This window comes from Kogia breviceps, chromosome 11, assembly GCF_026419965.1.
Source record: "Kogia breviceps isolate mKogBre1 chromosome 11, mKogBre1 haplotype 1, whole genome shotgun sequence".
In the NCBI taxonomy this organism is placed as follows: domain Eukaryota; kingdom Metazoa; phylum Chordata; class Mammalia; order Artiodactyla; family Physeteridae; genus Kogia; species Kogia breviceps.
In genome coordinates this window covers 67,977,726-67,999,209 of record NC_081320.1, presented here as the reverse complement: position 1 = coordinate 67,999,209, position 21,484 = coordinate 67,977,726, and the positions used below count along the sequence as shown (strand labels likewise).

Here is a 21,484-nt window from a genome sequence, read left to right as displayed (position 1 = left end):
GATGTTATGATACATGCATACAATTAGAAATGGTTAAAAATTGTAAAAAGAAAATAAAAGGAGGGACTTCCCTGGCGGTCCAGTGGTTAGGACTGCCAAGGACCCAGGTTCAATCCCTGGTCAGGGAACTAAGATTCTGCAAGCCGCGTGGCATAGCCAAAATAGGGAAAAAAAAAAAAAAAAAAAAAAAAGGAAATCTCAGGGAAGTGTAACCATTCTCGCCAGTGAACTCCTTTCCATTTCATCTTAACAACACTACTGTTACCATCCAGCTGTCCCGCCCACTGCAGCAGGGGAGTGGCTGTGGATTTAACTCCCCAGGTCGAAAGAGGCTAACCATGCTTAACAGACTTATATTGCTCACCTCTATTAAAGAGAGCAATGCAAGTGAAGACGGCAGGAAGTGTCAACAATTTGCAAGCAAGAACTCCATTAAGAGGCTCCTGGGAAGCCAGTTTGTCCTAATCTTTCAACCTTAAAATGTGCAGGATAATCTAGTGTAGTGGACCCTGTGATGTGCCACACAGATGCCCTCTTCAGGGCCAACGCACCCAATCCCCCCCATAGCTGTGCACCCTCCGCTGTGACCTTCACAGGGCATTGCCCCAGCCTCAAGGGGCTGCCTCCCCGGAGGCTCCACCCTTCCCAGCAATGACTTGCTGATGCAGGGAAATAGGAGGGGAAGAATGAGGTGGGGAACGGGCGCATAGACAGCCTCAGTGGAATCTGTGATATTTAATTCCTTTAAAAAAAACAAAAAAGGGGGCTTCCGTGGTGGCGCAGTGGTTGAGAATCTGCCTGCCAATGCAGGAGACACGGGTTCGAGCCCTGGTCTGGGAAGATCCCACATGCCATGGAGCAACTAGGCCCGTGAGCCACGACTACTGAGCCTGCGCGTCTGGAGCCTGTGCTCCGCAACGGGAGGGGCCGCGACAGTGAGAGGCCCGCGCACCCCGATGAAGAGTGGCCCCCGCTCGCCACAACTAGAGAAATCCCTTGCACAGAAACGAAGACCCAACACAGCCAAAAAATAAATAAATAAATTTAAAAACAAAACAAAACAAAAAAAGATCTGAAGTAAATACGGTATGATGTTAAGATTTGATAAAGCAGAGGTTAAGACACGAACACTCTTTATTTACTCTCTATCTTGCCTGTGTGTTTGAAACACATCATAATTTTTAAAAGACCAATGAATATGGGGGATAAATGGGCACCTTTGTGCTTATTTAACTCCTTTTCCCATCTCCAGGCAGGAAAATTGTGTTTACTGAGCACCCCTATATGCCAGGCACTGTGCTAGGTGCTTTCCAAACTGAAATATGAATTAACTTACACGTTCGGCAGGACTTCGTTTTTTTCAAGGATCTTCCTAAAGATTACACATTAGCACCAGGTTCTATTCACAGTCACACAGGTCATCAGATGTCATTCTAATATCAGACCTGCGGCCTCCTTGGTACAACTTAAACCTGTTTCCTCAATGTGGTGTTCAAATCAAGCCACAGACTCTTTCGAGTCCTCATGGAGAATTTAGGGAACTCCCTCCCCAGCTTACCTGAGCTCCCTAAGATGCACATGATCTGCCCACTCTCGACATACAAGGAGACATCTTTGAGGATCTGCCTGGTCCACTTCTGTCGGCGAGATGCGATGTCCCACCAGGGCCCCACGCGGTGGCTTTAAAGGAAACCCCGCGAGGGAAAGGCAGCATGGGATTCTGGAAGGGTCCAGCCCCTTGTCCCCCAGCACCAGTCCCAGCTCTGCCCAGCCCGAGTTGTCTCTGGACAGGCTCCTAAGTGTGTTTCAGCCTCAGCGTCCTCCTCTGTAGACCCTGGCGGGTAGTGACAGCGGATCATCTCTATAAAGCACCTGTCCAGCAGCTGCTCTGAATACCAGCTCTCTCTGGCTGGCTGGCAGATGGCACACTGTTTATTCCTTCGGCTGACCCTGCGTTCCTTCACCCAGTTTCGTTACACCTCATGCTCCCAGCACCCCCATTCCCCAAGGGCTCGCCATCCAGATAGGGAAGGCCATCAACAAGGGAGACACGGGGGGAAGGGGCACAAAGCAGGGGAAGGTGGCAGAGCACAGCTGCTGCATCTGTCGTTTGTCATATCTTCCAGTCCTGCTGTGGACGGGAGGATGGGCCATCTACCACGGCCCCTCACTTCCCTCTGGCAGCCCTTCCCCTCTCCTCTCTCCACCTCCACCCACTAGACAAGGAGCCCAAGCCTCCATGCATGCCCCCCATTGGTGAGGAAAGCCAGCAGAGGGCAGGGAGGCCCACTCACCTCAGGCCATGCCTGTCCCTGACCACAGCTCAAAGCTCCCAGCAGATGAAAGAGGCACTGGCCTTACCTGACACTGTAGGAGGCATGGAGGATGCCCAGGCTGTGTCGAGGCTTAGAAGCAGCTGCAGGAACCTCCTCTAGGGAGCATAGGGAGCTTCTGTTTACCTGGAGTTCCGAGGACCCCGCAGGGGTCAAAAAGTAGAGTTCACTCATGGCCAACGGGCCGCGGAGACAGGTGAATTTTCTCTCCTGACCCTCCCTGGGGCGGCCTCAGCCGAGGAGCCAGAGGCAGACAGTCCCGCCTGCCCCTCACCTGGCCCTGGAGCCCCTCCTTAGGCCTTCCCAGTGGCGGGCCTGGGTTTGGCCGTGGATGCCATTATCTGATGTACCTTTAGCCAGAGTGTGTCTGCGTGTTATCTCGGCAGCGGGCAGAGCACACAGCCCGTGTTTGTAGGAGGGCTTGCCAGAGGGGAATGCTGGGAGCCAGACCAGAGTTTGCCAAGCTCTGGGAGACAGAGAACGTCGGCCCTGGCCGGCAGTGGTTAAGTCCAAAGGAAGCTGCAGAGACGGGCGCAGACGCCACTGGGCCCCATGGCTGAGGAGGCCCCACAGGAGACAGGGCTGGGGGACAGGGCTGCTCCCCAGGATGACTCGGTGAGTGATGGGTGTCACCACAGTCCTGGTGGGAGGGGGCGCATTAGACCTTTCTCTCCGTCAGGAACTTTCGGTCCTATCTCAGCAGGAGGACCCACAAGCAGAGTGAGGACATGACAGCAGGACTCCACCTCCCGGGCACCAGAGGGCTGAGGGGAGCAGACTCCAGGGGCCAGGGGTCGGTGGGGGGCCTCTGAGGTCACTTCCTGTCCTAAGACGTGCTCCTACAGGGAAATGATGTTCTTGTTTGCGACTTGAGCTGATCTGGCTTCTTTCCAAATGAGGCTCCATCACGGAAATGCACTCACACCTCCCCGGGGACGTTGCAGTGTCTCCTCTGTCCGTGTGGCTGTCAAGCTCAGAGCCTTAGTGGCAGCAAACTGATGAGACAGGATGGCAGAGGACTTTGTGGGAACATCAGAATTTATGCTCTAAATACAGCAGGCGGTCGTAAGATCCCGGAGAGAGCTGGAAAGAATACACGACCCGAGGGGCCAAGAGGCACAGGGTCTCTGCCCTCATTTTGCATGAGAAATGTTTGCCTGAAAAATGGCCTTTGACTGAAATCAGGATGTGGGTGGGGTTTGAAGCAAGAAGTGAAATCGGAAGACAGAAAGGATGCAGATGTCCACCCTCCACCCCCGGCCTCAGGCCACTGTCTTGTCTGTCTTCTCTGGCTGTGAGTGGGCTGAGGGGTGGGGACAGAAAGACATGAAGGGCTGAGGGCTCCACACCACAGCAAGGGCCACAGGCCACCTGGACTGGCCTTGAGCGGCTAGGACCTGACTTCAGCCAGGGCCCAGGAACCCGCCACTCCCAGTCAGCCCTGCAGCCACAGCAGGTGAGCAGCTGTGCTCTGAGACTGCCCCGTGGGGCCAACCGCGGCCGGAAGAGGATTCCTAGGAGCCGTGAAGGCAGTGCTTGCTCACAGCCTGAACAGGAGACAAAGTCCCCCGGGGCTTTGGGGACACTTTCTAGAAGGTCTGACAATTCAGCCATCACCGCTTGGGATGCAAAGACCTGCCCGAATCTGACATCCAGGAATGTGTGCAGGCCCTGCCATTTCCAATTGCCTTTTCTCCACTCCTGTTATTCAAGGTGTCAAGCGACAGTTTGCCCCTAACATTTATGGAGGCCTGGAACAAGAGGCTGAGCGCTATGTACCCTATGTCTAGATATTTAAAAGTTATCAGTCAAATTAAAAGCTATTAAAGAAAATAGTTTTTATCCCCTTAGCTTGACATACCTTCTTCACAACGTGGAAGGCCAGGTGTAAATTGAAAAATTCTAGGATTTGTGGCTTCCAGCCCAAGCCACTGCCTGTCTCCCTTATCTACCCACACCCAGCGCCACACATGACCACACACACCCCTACGTGGTCATCCCATCCTGCCCACCCACATTCCATCCATACCCTCCACAAACAAATGCCCCTCTGGCCTGGGGTGCCCAGGAGGATAGGCTTGGGACGAAGTTCATGCAGCCCTGGGAGTGGGCTTGTGGCCACCTGCACAGGGAATTCGGGGGGTGTGGGTACGCAGAGTGTCAGGTGCCCTCGGGTCCACAGGCTCCACAGTCTGTGGGCAAAAGCCTGGCCAGAGGAGGACAAGAGGGGCCCAGGCCTCAGTGTGGAGTCCTCAGCATGACACTACTTTTCCAGGGCACGGGCTCCTCATCTTAGAGCAAGGAACTTGGGTTCTGCGCTCCCTGAGTTTCCTTCTCCTCTATGCTTCTGACTCAGGAATTTGATCAGAAGTTAATACAAGGAGAAATTACAATGTAGCCCAGCAGCAGCCGAGCTGGTTACCTACAAATAAACCTGCTTTTGCTTTTTTGGGTGTCACCTGTCAGAAATTCAAGTGATGTTCTGACAGTCATACTGATTAAGATGTCAGCCGAATAGATATTTAAGCATTTGAAAAATACAGAGAGTTTGTCAAAACCTCAGGAAGGCTCTAACAAATCCTTCCTGGGAGCCAAGGAAAATATTTCAAAATGGAACAGAGGTGGTCCCCAGCCTAGCCACGAATTCTCTTCCGAAAGTTGAGCGGTCTATGCAGCTCTGGATGGCACAGGCCCTTGATGGTGGCTGGGGCCCCTGACTGGCCTGCGCCTGCCGACTTCGCCCAGGAGCAGGGAGCATGCACCTCTCTCCTTCCTTTCATCTGTCTTCCCATCTGACACCTCTTTCCCCAGGGCCCCTCCACCTTCTCCAAGCTCCCGCCTGGAGAGTGGAAGCCTCTAGGCTTAAGGTCACCGCCACACACTTCTCCAGACTCCAAAGTGTCCAGCCCTCCTTTCTCAGCAGCACCTCCACCTCCAAATCTAACCTGGGGAGATTCTGGCCCAGCCGTTTGTTGCAGAAGCAAATTCTGAGCTAACTCATACCTTCTCCAACTGACTAATGTTCCTCCTGCAGATATTTACCTTTTAAGAACAAACGAGCAGGATGCATGTTAGCCCAAATGAGTCTCTCAGCAATGGACAGGCTTTCTGATGGTTTAACCAAATACAATAGGAAAACTAGGCAGTGGGAATGCCGGTTGCGCAGGTGGTGACTGAGGGGCAGGGCTGCAGGGCTGACCCGCCGGAATCCAGAGCTGCCCATGACCTCCCCACCAGCTTCATTCTCTAGCTCTGAGGGCGTGACCCTCTCGCCTCCTGCAGCTGGGGGTCGAGGCGAGAGCGGAACTCTGGACTTCTCCTCACGGACACACTCTCTCAACTTGAAAACATATTTTGAAATACTTCAGACAAAGCGGTTTAAAGAATGGTGAACTCCCATACCCATCACAAATTACCAATAGCTTTGAAGCCCATGCACGGCCCCTACCCACCATGGGCCCTTCCTATACCCCAAAGACAGCCCTTCTGCTGACTTAGCTGTTGATCTTTCCTATGTTTTTCTATATAATATAGGATCTTTACTGTACTAGTTTAAACATTAAACAAGGTAAGTAGCTATGGTCTGCTGTTTCCACACTCTCCCAGAACTCTGGGGGCTACTCACAGTGAGCCTGCAGCAGACTGTCCCCCGTATTTACTTCCCTCCACTTCCATTGGTCTCAGTGTCCTTTTTAAGGACCTTTTACCTCCAACACTGCAGGGATGCTTTGACAAAGACTGCTGGATGTTATTTTCACAGACGTCACAAGCCATGTTGTTTTCACATAAAGCACACACGGACGCTGTGGAGACAGGGAAAAAATAGCCTGATCGGGTGCTCAAGGTCAGCCTGCCTCTACGTCTGGCCTGTCTTGCTCCATCCTCATCACCTGTCTCATCTACTGAAATCTAAGCTTCTCAAAGACTGTCCTTTTCTCTAGATTGTGAATATTTCTTCAAAACTATGCTTCAAATGTGATGGTTTTTCTTAAACCTTTGATACATTTGGTTTATTTTTTCTTTTAGGTATAAATAATTGGACTTAAGCACTATAATAGTTTAGATTTTTTTATACTGCCTAATTTTAATCAAAATGTATCTTATACCAACATTTGGAAAGTAATGTTTCTTCAGATTAAGATGTTTTAATTATAAGGCATCTTTATTTTTCCCTTAAGTAGGTAATACTATGATTGAATGAGTGATTTTGAATGAATGATTTTTGAAGACAGGCTGAGGATCTTTTGAAACTCTTTGTACAATATTTGAGCAAAATAAATCCTTGTAATTCACAGTAGGGCGTACCCTAAGCTGTTTGTGGATCCCTTAAAAAAAAAAAAAAAAAAAAAAGACTGTCCTTTTCACAGTCACACCCCAAACTCCAAGACTAAAGCATGATGTGGCCCCCATAGGTATTTGTTGGATGCTTGACTGATTGGTCGAAGGAACACATCAGTGGGGGAATGGCAGCCCTGAGGGAAGATTGGAATCAACAGGAACTTGTTATCAACAGGAACTTATTACTGAATGCGTACTTTCCCCTGCACTACTGCAATGAAAGAAAAATTGAATATGTTAAAAAAAATCACAGAAATCTTATGAGGCAGGTTCTTCCTTGCTTGGGCCTCAGTGATTTAAATGATTGAATGGATAAACTAGAAGGAATTCAGATCTGCAGATGGTTAATATCATTCGAAGTTATCAGCTGATACCATGAAACACTGATGTGTTTGATGTACATTCAAATAAAGCAGCACTCCAAAAACAGCAACAAGATGCCGATGACAGGGCCTTCCTCTAAAATCCCCCAACAGCATTTTGCAGAGCTCCGTTGTGAAAATTCCTTACCAAGATAAGATGCAACTTTTCTAATGGTAGTGTCTTCACAAGTACTGAGCACTAGCTTGTTGACAGCTGTCTTCCTCTCACATGCTGGGTACGGAAAGTCTGTTTGGTATCAGGAGATACTAAGCCAGATGCAGGGAAGAGAAAGTTAAAGGCCAGCCCCCAGCTCAGGTCTTCTCTGGGCACAGAGGCTCACAAAGCTCTCTCCAGTCCAGGGTCTGGGTCTCTTCCAAGAGCGACCTGCGTTTAGGTTCCAGCAGCCTGTGGTTGAGCTTCTCTGGGGCCAGAAGCTGTGCTGGAGGGAAGCCCCAAAGCTCTCTCTGCAGAAAAGAGGAGCCCTGCCCTCATGGATGCTCCTGTTTTCTCAGAGCCCTTGGGCTCCTCCTGCAAATCCATCTCTTGTCCACTCGGGATCTCACCCACACTAGCTCTTGCTCTCACCTCTCTGGGTCTCCTCTCTCTGTTTTCTCCTATGTCCTCCTCCTTCTGAAGGAGCCCCTCACCTGTCGTGTCTCCCAGCAGGGCCTCCAGGACAGCATGTTCTCCTCTGAAAGTGACAACAGCCTGTACTTCACCTACAGTGGCCAGTCCAATACCTTGGAGGTGCGAGATCTCAGCTACCAGGTAGAGGCACACCTGAGTGCAGGTGGGAGGAGGGGGCAGGGAGGGCCAAACAATTCCCCAAGTGGAAGGGAAGGGTGAGCCCACCAGGGGGCCTTCTGCCCGCAGGACGGAGTCCAGGCCACAGTGATACCTCACATTTTGGGTGCAAGCACCACGGAGACGTCCCTCAGCTACACATATTGGAGCTGGAGGTTGACAGGCATGAAAAAGAGAATGAGACCTTTGTTGAAACATAAAGCCAACCATGTGAACCCGTGGGGAAAAAAAAATCTCTAAAACTCATTTTTAACTTTATATTTTCAAATTATTTTAGACTTTTGAAAAAGTTGCCAAGAGTGCAGAGTTCCCATATACACTTTGCCCACCCTCCCCTAATTTTAACATCTTGCTTACCCACAGCACAGTGCTCAAAACTAAGAAATTAACCATGATATAATACTATTCACCAAACTAGACTTTATTCAGATCTCATCAGTTTTATATACATATACATATACATATGTGTGTGTGTGTGTGTGTATATATATATATATATATATATATATATATATATATATATATATTTTTTTTTTTTTGTAAAATGTACTTCCCTGGAGCTAATAAAATATCAGAGTGCAAGGACTGCTGCCCTTTCAGAGGCTCTCAGGAATCTCCTGGTCATATTCATAGACCCCTATTTCCCACGCCTCCCCAGGGCCAGATACCAGGTGGCCCAGGCAGAACATGCTGAGACCTGGGATGGTAAACCTCAGAGGCCCAAGTCTGGTTTCCCAGGGAAGTGAGTTAGAACAAGCTGACAAGCCACACCATGACCTTTCTCTGCTCTGCCACTTACTAGCTGTGTGACCTTGAGCAAGCTACTTCACTGCTCTGAGCCTCATCTGTAAACAGGGATTAAAACAGTACATATGTTATAGTAGGTTTGCAATGAGGACTGAATGATAATGGATATAATAAGCAGATGAATACAATGCCTTGCACACAGTAAATGCTCGGTAAGTTATTAGTAAATTACTATTAAATAAAAACATTGTTTTGCTCCACCTTGTGTTTTTTTAAATTTTTTTATATTTTGTGTATATATATATATATATATTTTTTTTAGGCTGCATTGGGTCTTTGTTGCTGTGTGCGGGCTTTCTCTAGTTGCGGCTAGTGGGGGCTACTCCTTGTTGTGGTGCACGGGCTTCTCGTTGCAGTGGCTTTTCTTGTTGCAGCGCATGGGCTCTAGGCGTGCAGGCTTCAGTAGTTGTGGCTCACGGGCTACGCTGCTCCGCGGCATGTGGGATCTTCCCAGACCAGGGATCGAACCCATGTCCCCTGCATTGGCAGGCGGATTCTCAGCCACTGGGCCCCAAGTTAGTCCCTCCATGTTGTGTATTTATTTCTGTTCTGCTATTACACATGCTTCCCAAATCTTCTCTTCAGACTTGGAAATGACAGCTTCAGGTTCTCAGCATGGTGGGGTCCACCTCCATGTTTGATAGAACCTGAGTGGGCGACCCCTCAGGCCTGTTGTGTATCAGCAGGAGGATATCTCCTGGAGGGAGCTGAACAGAAGTGAAGCTCTCTGAGGAACCTTTTCATGTCTCCCCACAGGTGGACATAGCCTCCCAGGTGCCTTGGTTTAAGCAGCTGTCTCACTTCAGGATGCCCTGGACATCTCACAAGGACTCTTGTGAGCTGGGAATTCAAAATCTGAGCTTCAAAGTGAGGAGTGGACAGATGCTGGCCATCATAGGGAGCTCAGGTACCAATGAGGGCAAATAGCGGGGCAGTGGGTTCTCTCTGTCCTGGGATGCAGAGTGGTGCCTCAAACAAACAGATGCTCTTTACAGAACGCTTTGCTGACCAGTCGAATAATATAGCAGAGTGAAAAGAGCACAAGTTCTGGGTCTGACAGCTGGGTTCAAATCTCAGCTCCTCCATTTACTAGCTCTCAGGCAGTCACTGCCCTTATGAATCATGAGTGGGCCTCTTACAGCTACAGCCAGAGTTTTGGTCCTTCATTAATATCAAGGTAAGGCCTTTCTAAGAGCATCATGCAGCTTTGGAACTGAATGTTCTTTCCAGGGGACTCCTCCACCACAGGAAGCACACATTGATTGCTCCCCCTGAATCAGATTCCTGTTTTGGTCAAACAATGGGTAGGCACAGCCCCTGCCGCAATTCACTTCTCAGATACCCCAAGTCTTGGCTCAACCTTCAACCATCTGCAAAGATCCAGATTTTTGGAGTGCTTCAGAAAGTCACTTGTGCAGGTCAAACTTAAAAGTGTAGAATGCCAGAGCTGGAAGGGGGCTTGAAGAACAGAGTTCATTCCCTTCCACCATATTCTACCTTTCTTTCTCCTGACCAGCCTGGAAGCATCTTTAGAGAAAGGTTTTCAAATTACCTAGTTCTCAATATTGCTAGAGTATCTTCCTGCCCCATAGCACTCCCGCTTCATCTGACAGATGAGAAGACCAAAGTTTAGAAAAGAGGAATGATGTCTAAGGACATAACATTTAATGCAGAGCAACAACTTGAACTCTGGTCTCCTGCTTCTCAGATGATGAAACAAATTCAACTGATTAAATTTTAAAGATCTTACTGACTTTATCCAACAAGTCATGATTTGGGCAGCAACCCATCTGGCAAACAGAAAGTAGCACTGGAGAGCTGTATGAAATGAAAGACTTTTATAGGCAGAAGGAGGTAGGACAAGGAAGTTATTCTAGCAAAGGGCTGATCGTTTTAGGCAAGGTCACCTTCCTTTGGGGGACAGTAGGGGTCTATCAGTGCTTACCAGGTAATGTCAGATGGGCTGGTTTAAGATTCCACTCACGGGAGAGATTGAAATTGTAATTAAGTTAGGTATTAAGTCTCAGTCAGGTGGTGTGGGGCTTAGGACAAGTGGCTCCATTTGGGGTTTGCTGTTTCTTTCTTTCTTTCTTTCCTTTTAAACGCAGATCAAGGCATTTCTCCCTTACACAGTGTTAGAGGGAGCACTTTATACCTTTCAATTAATCATTTCCAGAAGTAGAGATTACTCAACTTTTTGAACATTTTAGTCTTTAGTCTTCTGATGGGGAAGTTCTGTTTATTGTCTAACCGAAGATCGAATGCGACGATGTGTGCAAATGCACTTTGTAACTGAAACAACTCCCACAAATCAAGTCCTGCCCCTGCAATTCGGATCTAAACAAGAAAAATGTGGAAACTTCACAGGCCAATTTTGTTTTTGTCTGTAACACCTGGTGGCTCTTCTAGCTATACCCTCTTCTTCTCATGAACCGAGAGTCGAGGGGACACATGGGCCTTACTAGGCACTTCCACAAAGCTGAGAGTCATGATTGTTAATCCTAGCCACACACAGCCCTGCAGCTGTTAGCATCCCTGATTTGTGGTTGAAGAAAAGGGAAGTCGGGAGAGGCCAAGCAGGAATCACACTGAGCGTCTCCAGAACTTTCGACTCTAGGCTCAGTGTTGTTTAGCTGCAGGTTTACACGGCTGAAATTCCTTAAATGATTTCTTAGAAAGGTTTACCAATTATACCACCTGTGATCTATACTCCCGCTCACCAAAATTGTAACAGTAAAATGAAATTAATTAAAACAGCCACCCAGGCATTTTAGCTTCTTCTATAGAATCAGCGGTAGTGCCAAAGGCGTTTTTCCAATGAATGAATTTACTGATTGGGAGATTCCAGCCATTTTATAAGGGTCTTGAATGTCTGTGGGTGTTTTCTCCTGGTTCACGGAGGATCTCCCCAAATATACTTGGCAACCTCCCCTGGAAAGGCTGCCCACACCTCCCACGGTTTTGTTTAGGAAATGTAGTCGTCCTGCTTCCTGACTGGGAATCCTAAGGTCCCTGTAAATGTTAGCAAAGTGCCCTGCGCTCCCAGAGCCTGGATCCTATGATGTCCGAGGCTGAGCCGGGAGCAGGGCCAGAGGCCTCCCCTCTGGCTTCTCTCCTGGCTATTTTGTGCCACCTAAGTTCTCAGGGACCTTGAATGAGGTACACCCAGGAGGCAGCGTACAGGTCCCCTTTCACCCTGAGAACCTCCAGTAGGTAAGCAGCAGGATCACCCGGGAGGCCTCTGGAACTGGGGGCAGGGGGCTGCCTGCGGGAGGCCTGGACATGTGGCAAGGAAGCGCTATTACACTGTGTATTGGAGTTTTCCCTGTTTAAAACTACTTGAAAACTTCGCCCTCCAAAAGGAGTTTGCCATAAGGAAACCAAAACCCCACCTGGGGGAATTGGACTGAGCTATTCCCAGCACCTTTACAAGAAGGCCTTCTCAGAGCCTGAACCCTATTTGCATTTACAGTTCAAATGGCTGCCAAAGAAAGAGTCTCACGGAATCTCATGGAACCTGATCCCATCTGACACTTACTTCCCCAAATTGATAGCAATCACTATGTCATTCAGAAGTGGATGGTGTTAATTTGCGTGTCATGGATCCTTTTTTTTTTTTTTTAAGAGTGGAAGGTACTACTGAGAAAAATAAGAGTGCAGAGGGTGTAGAGAAATTCAGAACCCATATGTACACTGTACTGTAGTTTTAAAATCATTTCCACACTTATTACTTCTCTATTTTTCTCCCTTTCTGAAAATACGTTCCAGTTTTGCATTTTTAAAAGACACCCTATTAATTCTCCAAAATTAGTTCTTCCCACAATGCCAGCTTCTGAGCCAAATGATGTTTGAATGATGAAATGCTGCTGGCATGTTTGCCAGGCAAAAATAGTTAAGCTTCACAGTGCAATTAACACCAGGCTTGCTTGGAGGAGGGGGAAGCATCGCTCCAGGCATAGGCAGCATCTGCGGCAACTAGGACTCCAGCTTTCTTCTGTCACGCAGCCACAGGCCGACCTGGCCTGAACACCCCGCACCCCCCAGGATGCTCAAGTTGGCTGCCCCAGGCAGGTCTGAGAGCTGTGCCACCTTCCCTAAGGGCTGGTTACATCTGCAAGGACAGAGCAGTCTGGAGAGTGCACGGGCAGCAGTGGCTTCCAGGCTGGCCCCCACAGAAGCTCCGCTCTCAGGGATACTTCTGGTGGTTTCTCAGGCTGTGGGAGAGCCTCTTTGCTGGATGTGATCACCGGGCGAGGCCACGGCGGCAAGATTAAGTCAGGCCAAATCTGGATCAACGGGCAGCACAGCACGCCCCAGCTGGTCAGGAAGTGCGTGGCCCATGTGCGCCAGCACGATCAGCTGCTCCCCAACCTGACCGTCCGCGAGACCCTGGCTTTTGTTGCCCAGCTGCGCCTGCCCAGAGATTTCTCCCAGGCCCAGCGTGACAAAAGGGTAACTAACAGACCCCAGTGACCCCCCAAGGAGCCATAACACCCTTCCCCTCCCCGTCCCTCACTCCCTGCCTCAGGGTCCAGCCACAGGTCAAGTATGAGCAACCCAGCTCACCATCTGTCCATCCGAAAACGCCCACCGTGTGCTCAGCCCTGCCCCTCCATCCCCCGTTTTCCTTTAAAGTCCCAGCTTAGCCCCAAATGTATGATGAATATTTGCTCACTTGTTTTCCGGTTCTCCGTGCAGTTAGAAAGCCAGGGCATGGCCACGTTCCCAGTAAGTGGTGCTGTGCTCGGCACGTGGGAGCTGCTCTGGATGTGTGGAAAGAATCAGGGAACAAACGTTGCATCAGGGAAATGAAGGCCGGCGCCGTAAACCCAGGCGTCTTTCCACTGTGGGTCACCACACGCCTGGCCGCGAGCAGGCCGGCGCAGCCCTCCTAAACCCGCAGGCCCCTGCCTCCCAGGTGGACGACGTGATCGCGGAGCTGCGACTGCGGCAATGCGCCAACACGCGCATGGGCAACTCCTACGTGCGGGGCGTGTCCGGGGGCGAGCGGCGCAGAGTCAGCATCGCAGTGCAGCTGCTGTGGAACCCAGGTGAGGCAGGAGGGGCCTGCACCGCCCGCCTGGCTTAATCCGGTTCAGCCGGAGCCCTGCCCCTTAACCAGGCTTCTCTTTGTTGGGAAGGAATCCTCATCCTGGATGAACCCACCTCCGGGCTCGACAGCTTCACGGCCCACAACCTGGTGAAAACCCTGTCCAGGCTGGCCAAAGGCAACAGGCTGGTGCTCATCTCCATCCACCAGCCTCGCTCCGATATCTTCAGGCTGTTTGATTTGGTCCTCCTGATGACGTCTGGCACCACCATCTACTTGGGGGCAGCTCAGCACATGGTCCAGTATTTCACAGCAGCCGGCCACGCCTGTCCCCGCTACAGCAATCCTGCCGACTACTATGGTGAGCCAGCCAGGCCAGAGGCAAGGAACAGGGCTCCCCTACACCCCAAACCCCGCCAGGAGAGAAACTCTCAGAAGCTTCGGGAGAACAGGACCGAGGATGGAGACAGGGGGGCAGATGGGTCGTATTACAGGCTTCAGTTTGCCAAGCATCAAATGCTAGGAATGGGGGCCTGAAGAAAGCAGCTTCTGACATAGCCACCCTTGTGTGCATGACAGATAAGAACCTTCTGAGAGCTCCAAACCGGAGGAGATATAATCCAAGAGAGTTTGGATCAACTTCTGGAACTGTGGTCTTTATTCAGATTCTGTAGGGAAACAGGATATTTGAGGTTGGAAGCCACCAGGAAATCTTCAAGCCGTGCCCTGGTTCCCCCACAAAGGCAGGGAGCCCAGAGGCTCTGGGTGGTGGAGGGGGACCCAGGGCCTAGGCCAGCTCGGGGCTTTTTGGTGGTCTTGGCCAATTAATCTCTAGATATGAAAATTGAGGTCAGCACCAGACATGCCTTTCTGCTTGGGGTCCTGAGGCCTCAGCATATGGCCCTCAATTCTTGTGGGGACAGTTGCCTTTCCAGGTGCCCACCCTGAAAGCAGGTACCTGGATCCTGAGTGCTGAGGAACGCTGTGGCTGCTGGACAGGCTGCGTGGTTGTCCCAGGGCTGGGGAAGCAGGAGCTGTGGCTTGTCCCAAACATAGGTCACCTGGAGCCCAGCCTTCCTCCCGGGATGGCCTGGTGTAGCAAGGGCCTCCCCAGTAAACATGATGACAAGGACCAGCTCCTTGAGGGCAGACACTGTGCCCACAGGTGCCAAGCACCAGAGGGTGTCCCTTTGACCCTCACAGCCCTGCCAGGCCATGGTCATCTTCGTCCTTATTGATGAGAAAACTGGAGTCCTTATAGTCAGGCGGCAGAACTGGGCCTCCCACCTCCCAGCCCAGCCCCTCCCAGACTCCAGGCCCGGCTGCCCACACCTTCCTCCCGGCATCTACCCTCCAACCGTCCCCTAGGAGGACAGGCCACTCTCTCTGGCCCACCAGCCCTCACCCTCTGCACTCACTGCCACTGTGTGAACTCACCTAGAGGTCACCCTCCCTCCCTGTGCGCACGTGCCAGCTTGGCTTCCTGCCAGTGTGTCATCCTCTGGCCGGCCATCCCCAGATAAGGGGGTAGAGGGCACCTGCCAGCCTGGCCATTGGGAACAATATGCTGTAACCCTAGAGAGAAGTTGCCAGAAGTCAGGTGCCCAGATCTGAAAAAAATTTTTTTTTTTCTTTTTCTATTTTATTTTATTATCATTTTGGGGTGGCGGGGGGAGCTCTTGCCCACAAACCCTGAGGCAGATGGCCCTTACGGATCCGGGCCACACGGTCTGGCAGAGAATCTGATGTTTGAAGCTAGGGCCCCGCACACTGAAGGGACCTTTCATGGTTTACAAGGCCTCTCCGAGACGTTATCCTGCCTTGAGATGTGTCATGAAAAGGGGAGGAGGGGAGAGGCAGAGAGGTTAAGAGGAATACTCTGCCCAAGGGAGGGATGGAGGGAGGAGAGGCCTAGGAAGGCCCTGGCTGTGACTGGCGGGTGTGCCCTTCTGGCATCGCAGGGGCCCCGGGAGAGGAGGGCTGTGGTCTGGGGCTACCAGGTGCTGCCAGCGGGGTGACATGGAGGTGCGTGTGGCCCAGCCTGTTCTCCAGCTGGTGGTGCTGGCTCCCTCCTCCCGGGGCAGTGAGAATTGTACTTAATATTTGGCCAGACCCTGGCACCCTCCAGCCAAAACATTCTTCCCTTTTGGGCAGGCTGCTTGGGAAGCCAAAATGACTAATTCGCATTGAGAATTAGAGCTGCCGGAAGCCAGACTGCTCAGCCTCTCCGTGGCCAGCCCGCCTTCTCCCCGGGGTAGGCACGCCCGGGAGGCTGAGTCCTCATCACAAGCTTCTTGGACGGCTGGAGTTGGAGCCAGAGCATAACCGTGCTGTGGCCTTGGGCTCCAAAAGCCCAAAGCCTCCTTCTCTGTCCTGGGGATGTCCCCATAATAAGCCTGTTGGGTGGGACCAGTGCCGGTGTTCACTGGCCCTTCTCCCGAGGAAGTCTCTCTGTAGACTTCGGGGACAGCCCTGGGTATCTCTCTGCCTCTCTCTGCTCTGACCATCACTTCATGGTCCACTCTCAGAGGGTGGGGAGCATGTCCCGGGGGCCCCGGGGGCTGACCAGGATCATGGGCTGTAAGCACCTGCGGGGCCCGGGTCGCCCTCTGCTTACAGTGGACTTGACCAGCATCGACAGGAGAAGCAAAGAGCAGGAAGTGGCCACCAGGGAGAAGGCTCAGTCCCTTGCAGCCTTGTTTCAAGAAAGAATACGTGGCTTTGATGACTTTCTGTGGACAGTGGAGTCAAGGGAGCAGGGTGTGGGCACTTATGTGCAGAGGTAAGGCAGCCAGGTGGCCCTGTGTGGAGAGCGCCCTGCAAAAGGTGGCTGCCCCCAAGCCCCCATGACACTCTCTGTCTCCTGACAGCCCAGCTTCCCCGAGGGACACCAACCCCTTACAGACTCCCACTAAGCTGCCTGGCGCCCTACAGCAGTTTGACACGCTGATCCGGTAATTGTCTGCCATTTCATCACATACACACCCACACTCCCCAAAAGTCTTTGTTGTATCAAATTAAGCCCTTTGGATCTAAAGTGAATTTGAAGGAGGAATTTGAATTTGAAGAGGCAGAATCATTTCAAAAAAACCAGCACCAGCCCTCCATGTGCTACAGAGCACTCCTCTTACTTTGATTATTTAAACAAAATCAAAATTTCCTTGATAGCCAGATACTCATAGAAATCACCCAGAATCACTAATGAAAAATTCAGTCGATACAGGAGACCCTCAAGTGGAAAGGGAATGTTCCCTGATACACCGGCCCTCAGAGAAAACCAGACCTGAGCGTTTGGTGTGAGTCTAAGATGTTTCCATGCACATAACCATTTTAATACATAAATGGGATCATACGTGTTGTTCCATAACCTCCCCCCCACTCCCCGCAACTTAGAATAGCACCTCTGCCTCTCATCTGGTTAGGTCTTCCTCAGGGTTTCCAAATCTAGCCATAATTCATTTACCCATTAAGTCCATATTGATGGTCAGATCACCTTCATTCATTTGCTATTACAAGTAACTCTATGACAAACATCCCTGTACATACACCTTTATGCTCTTGATTGGTTATTTACTCAGGATAACTTCTTTAAATAAAATCGCAAGGTGATACATTGGTGATAAAAGTCACAATCATTGACTGATTACCTACTGTTGAGACAGATGCGTTCATCGATTTTCTCGTTTGATCCCTCACAGTAACTGTGAGGTGGGCACTGCCCTCCCCATCGCACAGAGGAGGAAAATGAGCCTTACAGAGATTCAAGGACATTGCCAAGGTCACACTGCTGGTGCCTATTGTCCCCTTGGCACATCTTTATTCTGTTTTTTAAGTCGTCAGATTTCCAACGACTTCCGAGACCTGCCAGCCCTCCTCATCCATGGGGCAGAGGCCTGCTTGATGTCCCTGATCATTGGGTTCCTCTACTATGGCCATGGAGCCGTCAAGCTCTCCTTCATGGACACGGTGGCCCTCTTGTTCATGATCGGAGCTCTCGTCCCTTTCAACGTGATCCTGGATGTCATCGCCAAATGTGAGTGTGGCCTGAGTTCCTCTGAGCTCCTGGAGAAGAGGGTTTGCTGAATAATTTCACCGTGACTGTGAAATAAAAGATGATGGTTGGGGCTTCCCTGGTGGCGCAATGGTTGAGAGTCCGCCTGCCGATGCAGGGGACGCGGGTTCGTGCCCCGGTCCGGGAAGATCCCACATGCCGCCGAGTGTCTAGGCCCGTGAGCCATGGCCGCTGAGCCTGCGCGTCCGGAGCCTGTGCTCCGCAACGGGAGAGGCCACAGCGGTGAGAGGCCCGCGTACCGCAAAAAAAATAAAATTAAAAAAAAAAAAAAAAAAAAAGATGATGGTTGTTTTTCAAGTTTGAACATTAGTATTAGTATGCAAATGAGAACTAATTACCAAGGAGTCTGAGGCATTCCTGTCCTAGCAGGAGTTATACTGACAGCAATGGAGAACTCACAGAATTACAAACATCTAAGTTAGGATCTAAAATTGCCTGTTTTTTAAAAAAATACATGACATTGAGGCAATAAAACTATTTATTTATTTATTTATGGCTGAGTTGGGTCTTTGTTGCTGCGCGCAGGCTTTCTCTAGTTGCGGCAGGTGGGGGCTACTCTTTGTTGGCGGTGCGTGGCCTTCTCATTGCGGCGGCTTCTCTTGTTGAGGAGCACAGGCTCTAGATGTGCGGGCTTCAGTAGTTGTGGCTCATGAACTTCTGAGCGCAGGCTCAGTAGTTGTGGCGCACGGGCTTAGTTGCTCCGCGGGATGTGGGATCTTCCCGGACCAGGGCTTGAACCCGTTTCCCCTGCATTGCCAGGTGGATTCTTAACCACTGCGCCACCAGGGAAGCCCCAATAAAACTATTTTTAATTGTACTAAGAGAGACTCAGAAACAGAGACACTGTAAATTAATTTCACTTTTTCATTCTCCTTTTCTCCCCTTTCTAGGTCACTCGGAGAGAGCATTGCTTTACTATGAACTAGAAGATGGGCTGTACACTGTGGAGCCATATTTCTTTGCCAAGGTGACTGGTCAGGCCTGGGAGTGAGTGGCCACCCTGGGTGGGAGGAGGAGCAGAAAAAGCTGCTCCACATTGTACAGAAGTTACAGGGAAACGTTTTGCTGAACCGTGGGGCCGTGCATCATCTGCGGTTACAAATGCCACGTTTGCTCAGGGGAGTTTCAGAGACTTGATATTGTTTAAACATTTACCACACGGCCAGGACTATGGACCAGGAATGACGTTTTTCTGGTCATCAGAAACCTAACAAAGAAGAGGTGGGAAAAACCTAGCATACTTCACCTCTCCAGTCTCACCATGTCCCTGGGAAGCGGGTCAAGCAGGTGTGACTGTCCTCATTTCAAGGAAGCGGAGCTCAGAGAGGTTATGTGGCCGTCTCAAGACCACACAGCTACCAGGTCTGGCCGGGCAGGGTGGGGACTTGAAACCAGGTCTTAGGAGCTCTGAGCTGCCCCAGAGGGAGCACATGACATCTGCAGGGGGAAGCCAGCAGTGAGCTCATGCTTGAGAGTCCCACACACCCGTGCCCACCAGCCCTCCGTGCTGCAACCCCGATCAAACCACCAGGAGGGAAGGTTGGTGTCACTGGGGGCTGCTGCTTTTGAACGTTTAAAGAACAGTAGCAGATAAAGGCATTGGCTCCACATCCTTCGCAGATCCTAGGGGAGCTTCCTGAGCACTGTGTCTATATCATCATCTACGGGATGCCTACCTACTGGCTGGCCAACCTGCGCCCGGGCCCCGAGCCCTTCCTGCTGCACTTCCTGCTGGTGTGGCTGGTGGTCTTCTGTTGCAGAACCATGGCCCTGGCCACCGCCGCCCTGGTCCCCACCTTCCACATGTCCTCCTTCTTCGGCAACGCTCTCTACAACTCCTTCTACCTCACTGGGGGCTTCATGATAAGCTTGGACAACCTGTGGACAGGTGAGGCCTGCTCCCCTCACCTGGTCAAGCTTTTTGAGGCCTTCTGTGCTTGGATCGGCCCGCTTTCCCCTGGAGATGAGAGCTCATCCGTTAGGGGTCCAACTCAAAGCTGGCCCCTCTGGGAGCAGGTGCCAAGGGATACTGGCTCTACACAGGGGCAGTGGGGCGTGGTACAGATGGTACCTTCTCATACAGCCCGCCCGACACCCAGGGGCCACCCTTGACTCTCCCTCACCCTCCACGTCACCAGTGAGCTAAGTCAATTCTGCCTCCTGTGTCTTTCTGAAATGTCCTCTTGCCTTATCCCACCGCCCCCCGGCCCCCCTATCAGCCGATCTTGGGCCACTGTGATAGTCCGGTATCTGTGACCCTGGTTCCTCCATGTCCCTCTCAACCCTCACCCATGCAGCACGAGCTTCCTAAGGTGCAAATCCAGCCACTGCTTTCCTCGAGTGCTCCTGGGGCTGCTCATTCCCTGCTGCCTCACCCAGCTCTTCTGAAGCCCCCAAGACACTCCATGCTCTCACGATGGCGCCTGTGCATCATTTCTCTATAGGAATGCCACTCCCTACCATCAACAGGCCTTGCCTGTCCTGCGCAGTCAGGGTTCGTTCCTTCCTCCTCCTCCCTGAACCATGATGCCTCCGCAGGGTCAGGGTACAGACTCAGTAATCTCTGGTTTGGGGCTGCTGAGTCTCCCCAGTCCGTAAGCTATGTGAAGCTGAGCACATGCTGGACACCTGATGAAATGACTCTCTGGGGTTATTATGGGACAAACGTGCAGTGATCCTGCAGCCACTAGGCCCCTCTGCCCCAGTCCATGTCCTGAGCTTCCCCTCTGCCCGTTCACCCTTTTGTTCTCTTGCTGTCCTTGGGTCAGAGCCACCATGGCCACTCTCCAGGCTCACTTCCCAGGGAACAGATGATTAGACTGTGTGAGTAATGTGACTCTCACCGCCTCCAGTGCCCGCGTGGATTTCCAAGGTGTCCTTCCTCCGATGGTGTTTTGAAGGGCTGATGCAGATCCAGTTTGGTGGGCACACGTATCACCTGGCAGCTGGCAACATCACCATCCCTATCCCGGGAGACATGGTAAGGAGCCAAGGCCTTGGACGCTAAAGAGGTGGCAGCCGTCTGAGCATGTTCTTAATGAGCTCACTGATGTCTCTGTTCCCAGATCCTCAACGCCATGGGCCTGGGTTCATACCCTCTCTACGCCATCTACCTCTTCGTCATAGGCATCAGTGGTGGCTTCATGGTCCTGTACTATATGTCCTTAAAGTTCATCAAACAGAAGTCAAGTCAGGACTGGTGATTCATGCCTAGACTCCTGCCCGCCGGTGGGGGACTCGAGAAGGCCCTTCCACTGCACTCCCTCCCAAGGAGCCCCTTCCCAGGCACGAGGAGGACCGTGGGAACACAAAGCTCAGCTACATCCTGTCCACAGTGCTGCAGTGGCACAGGCTGGCCACAGGATGGCAGTAGAATAAAGACAGTCGAAATATATTTCTGATCCCCGGCCAGAGCTTGCGAGATTACTGGGAATGTGAAAACCATACTTGGGGACACCTACAATGTCGCTAATTTATTTCCTTTTGGTATGTATTCGCATAGGCAACTAATACAAGACAGGACCAAATTAGGTATGAATCGAGTAGTTAGGCTATGCGGAAACAACATAATAGTGGAATATTTGGCCTCGTCTTCCAGGGTCTTCAAACTCTGTTGAGCCATTCTCAGTACAGAAAAGGACCTAAAACATACCAGCGAGGTGCCATCCCTTCTTTTTGTGTGAGGTAATGGGCTCCAAAAGCCAAACTGAACAATTA

General features: G+C 51.1%; 2 protein-coding genes across 6 annotated transcripts in view; one reads left to right on the top strand and one right to left on the bottom strand.

Moving 5' to 3' along the window:
• ABCG5 (ATP binding cassette subfamily G member 5) overlaps positions 1-13,893 on the bottom strand; it is a 64,422-nt gene extending 50,529 nt beyond the window's left edge. For 2 of the 5 annotated variants that reach the window (XM_067007664.1, XM_059079411.2), the window contains exons 1-4: positions 13,321-13,622; positions 6,041-6,136; positions 2,362-3,328; positions 1,559-1,680 (exon numbers count right to left, since the gene is read on the bottom strand). In XM_067007664.1, the coding sequence (XP_066863765.1) occupies positions 1,559-1,680; positions 2,362-2,507 (268 nt within the window). In that variant the 5' untranslated portion in view covers positions 2,508-3,328; positions 6,041-6,136; positions 13,321-13,622. Of the gene's footprint in view, positions 1-1,558; positions 1,681-2,361; positions 3,329-5,958; positions 6,137-13,320; positions 13,623-13,811 lie in introns of those variants that run through there. The other 3 variants (XM_067007663.1, XM_067007666.1, XM_067007665.1) reach the window with 3 other exon arrangements.
• Positions 2,886-20,970, top strand: ABCG8 (ATP binding cassette subfamily G member 8). The gene is made up of 13 exons (XM_059079410.2): positions 2,886-2,948; positions 7,701-7,802; positions 9,402-9,552; positions 12,859-13,097; positions 13,564-13,696; positions 13,787-14,056; positions 16,315-16,477; positions 16,566-16,649; positions 17,529-17,728; positions 18,658-18,734; positions 19,388-19,655; positions 20,620-20,747; positions 20,833-20,970. The coding sequence occupies exons 1-13, from the start codon at positions 2,886-2,888 to the stop codon at positions 20,968-20,970; spliced, it is 2,016 nt and encodes a 671-aa protein (XP_058935393.1).
• Positions 20,971-21,484: the final 514 nt, after the last annotated feature.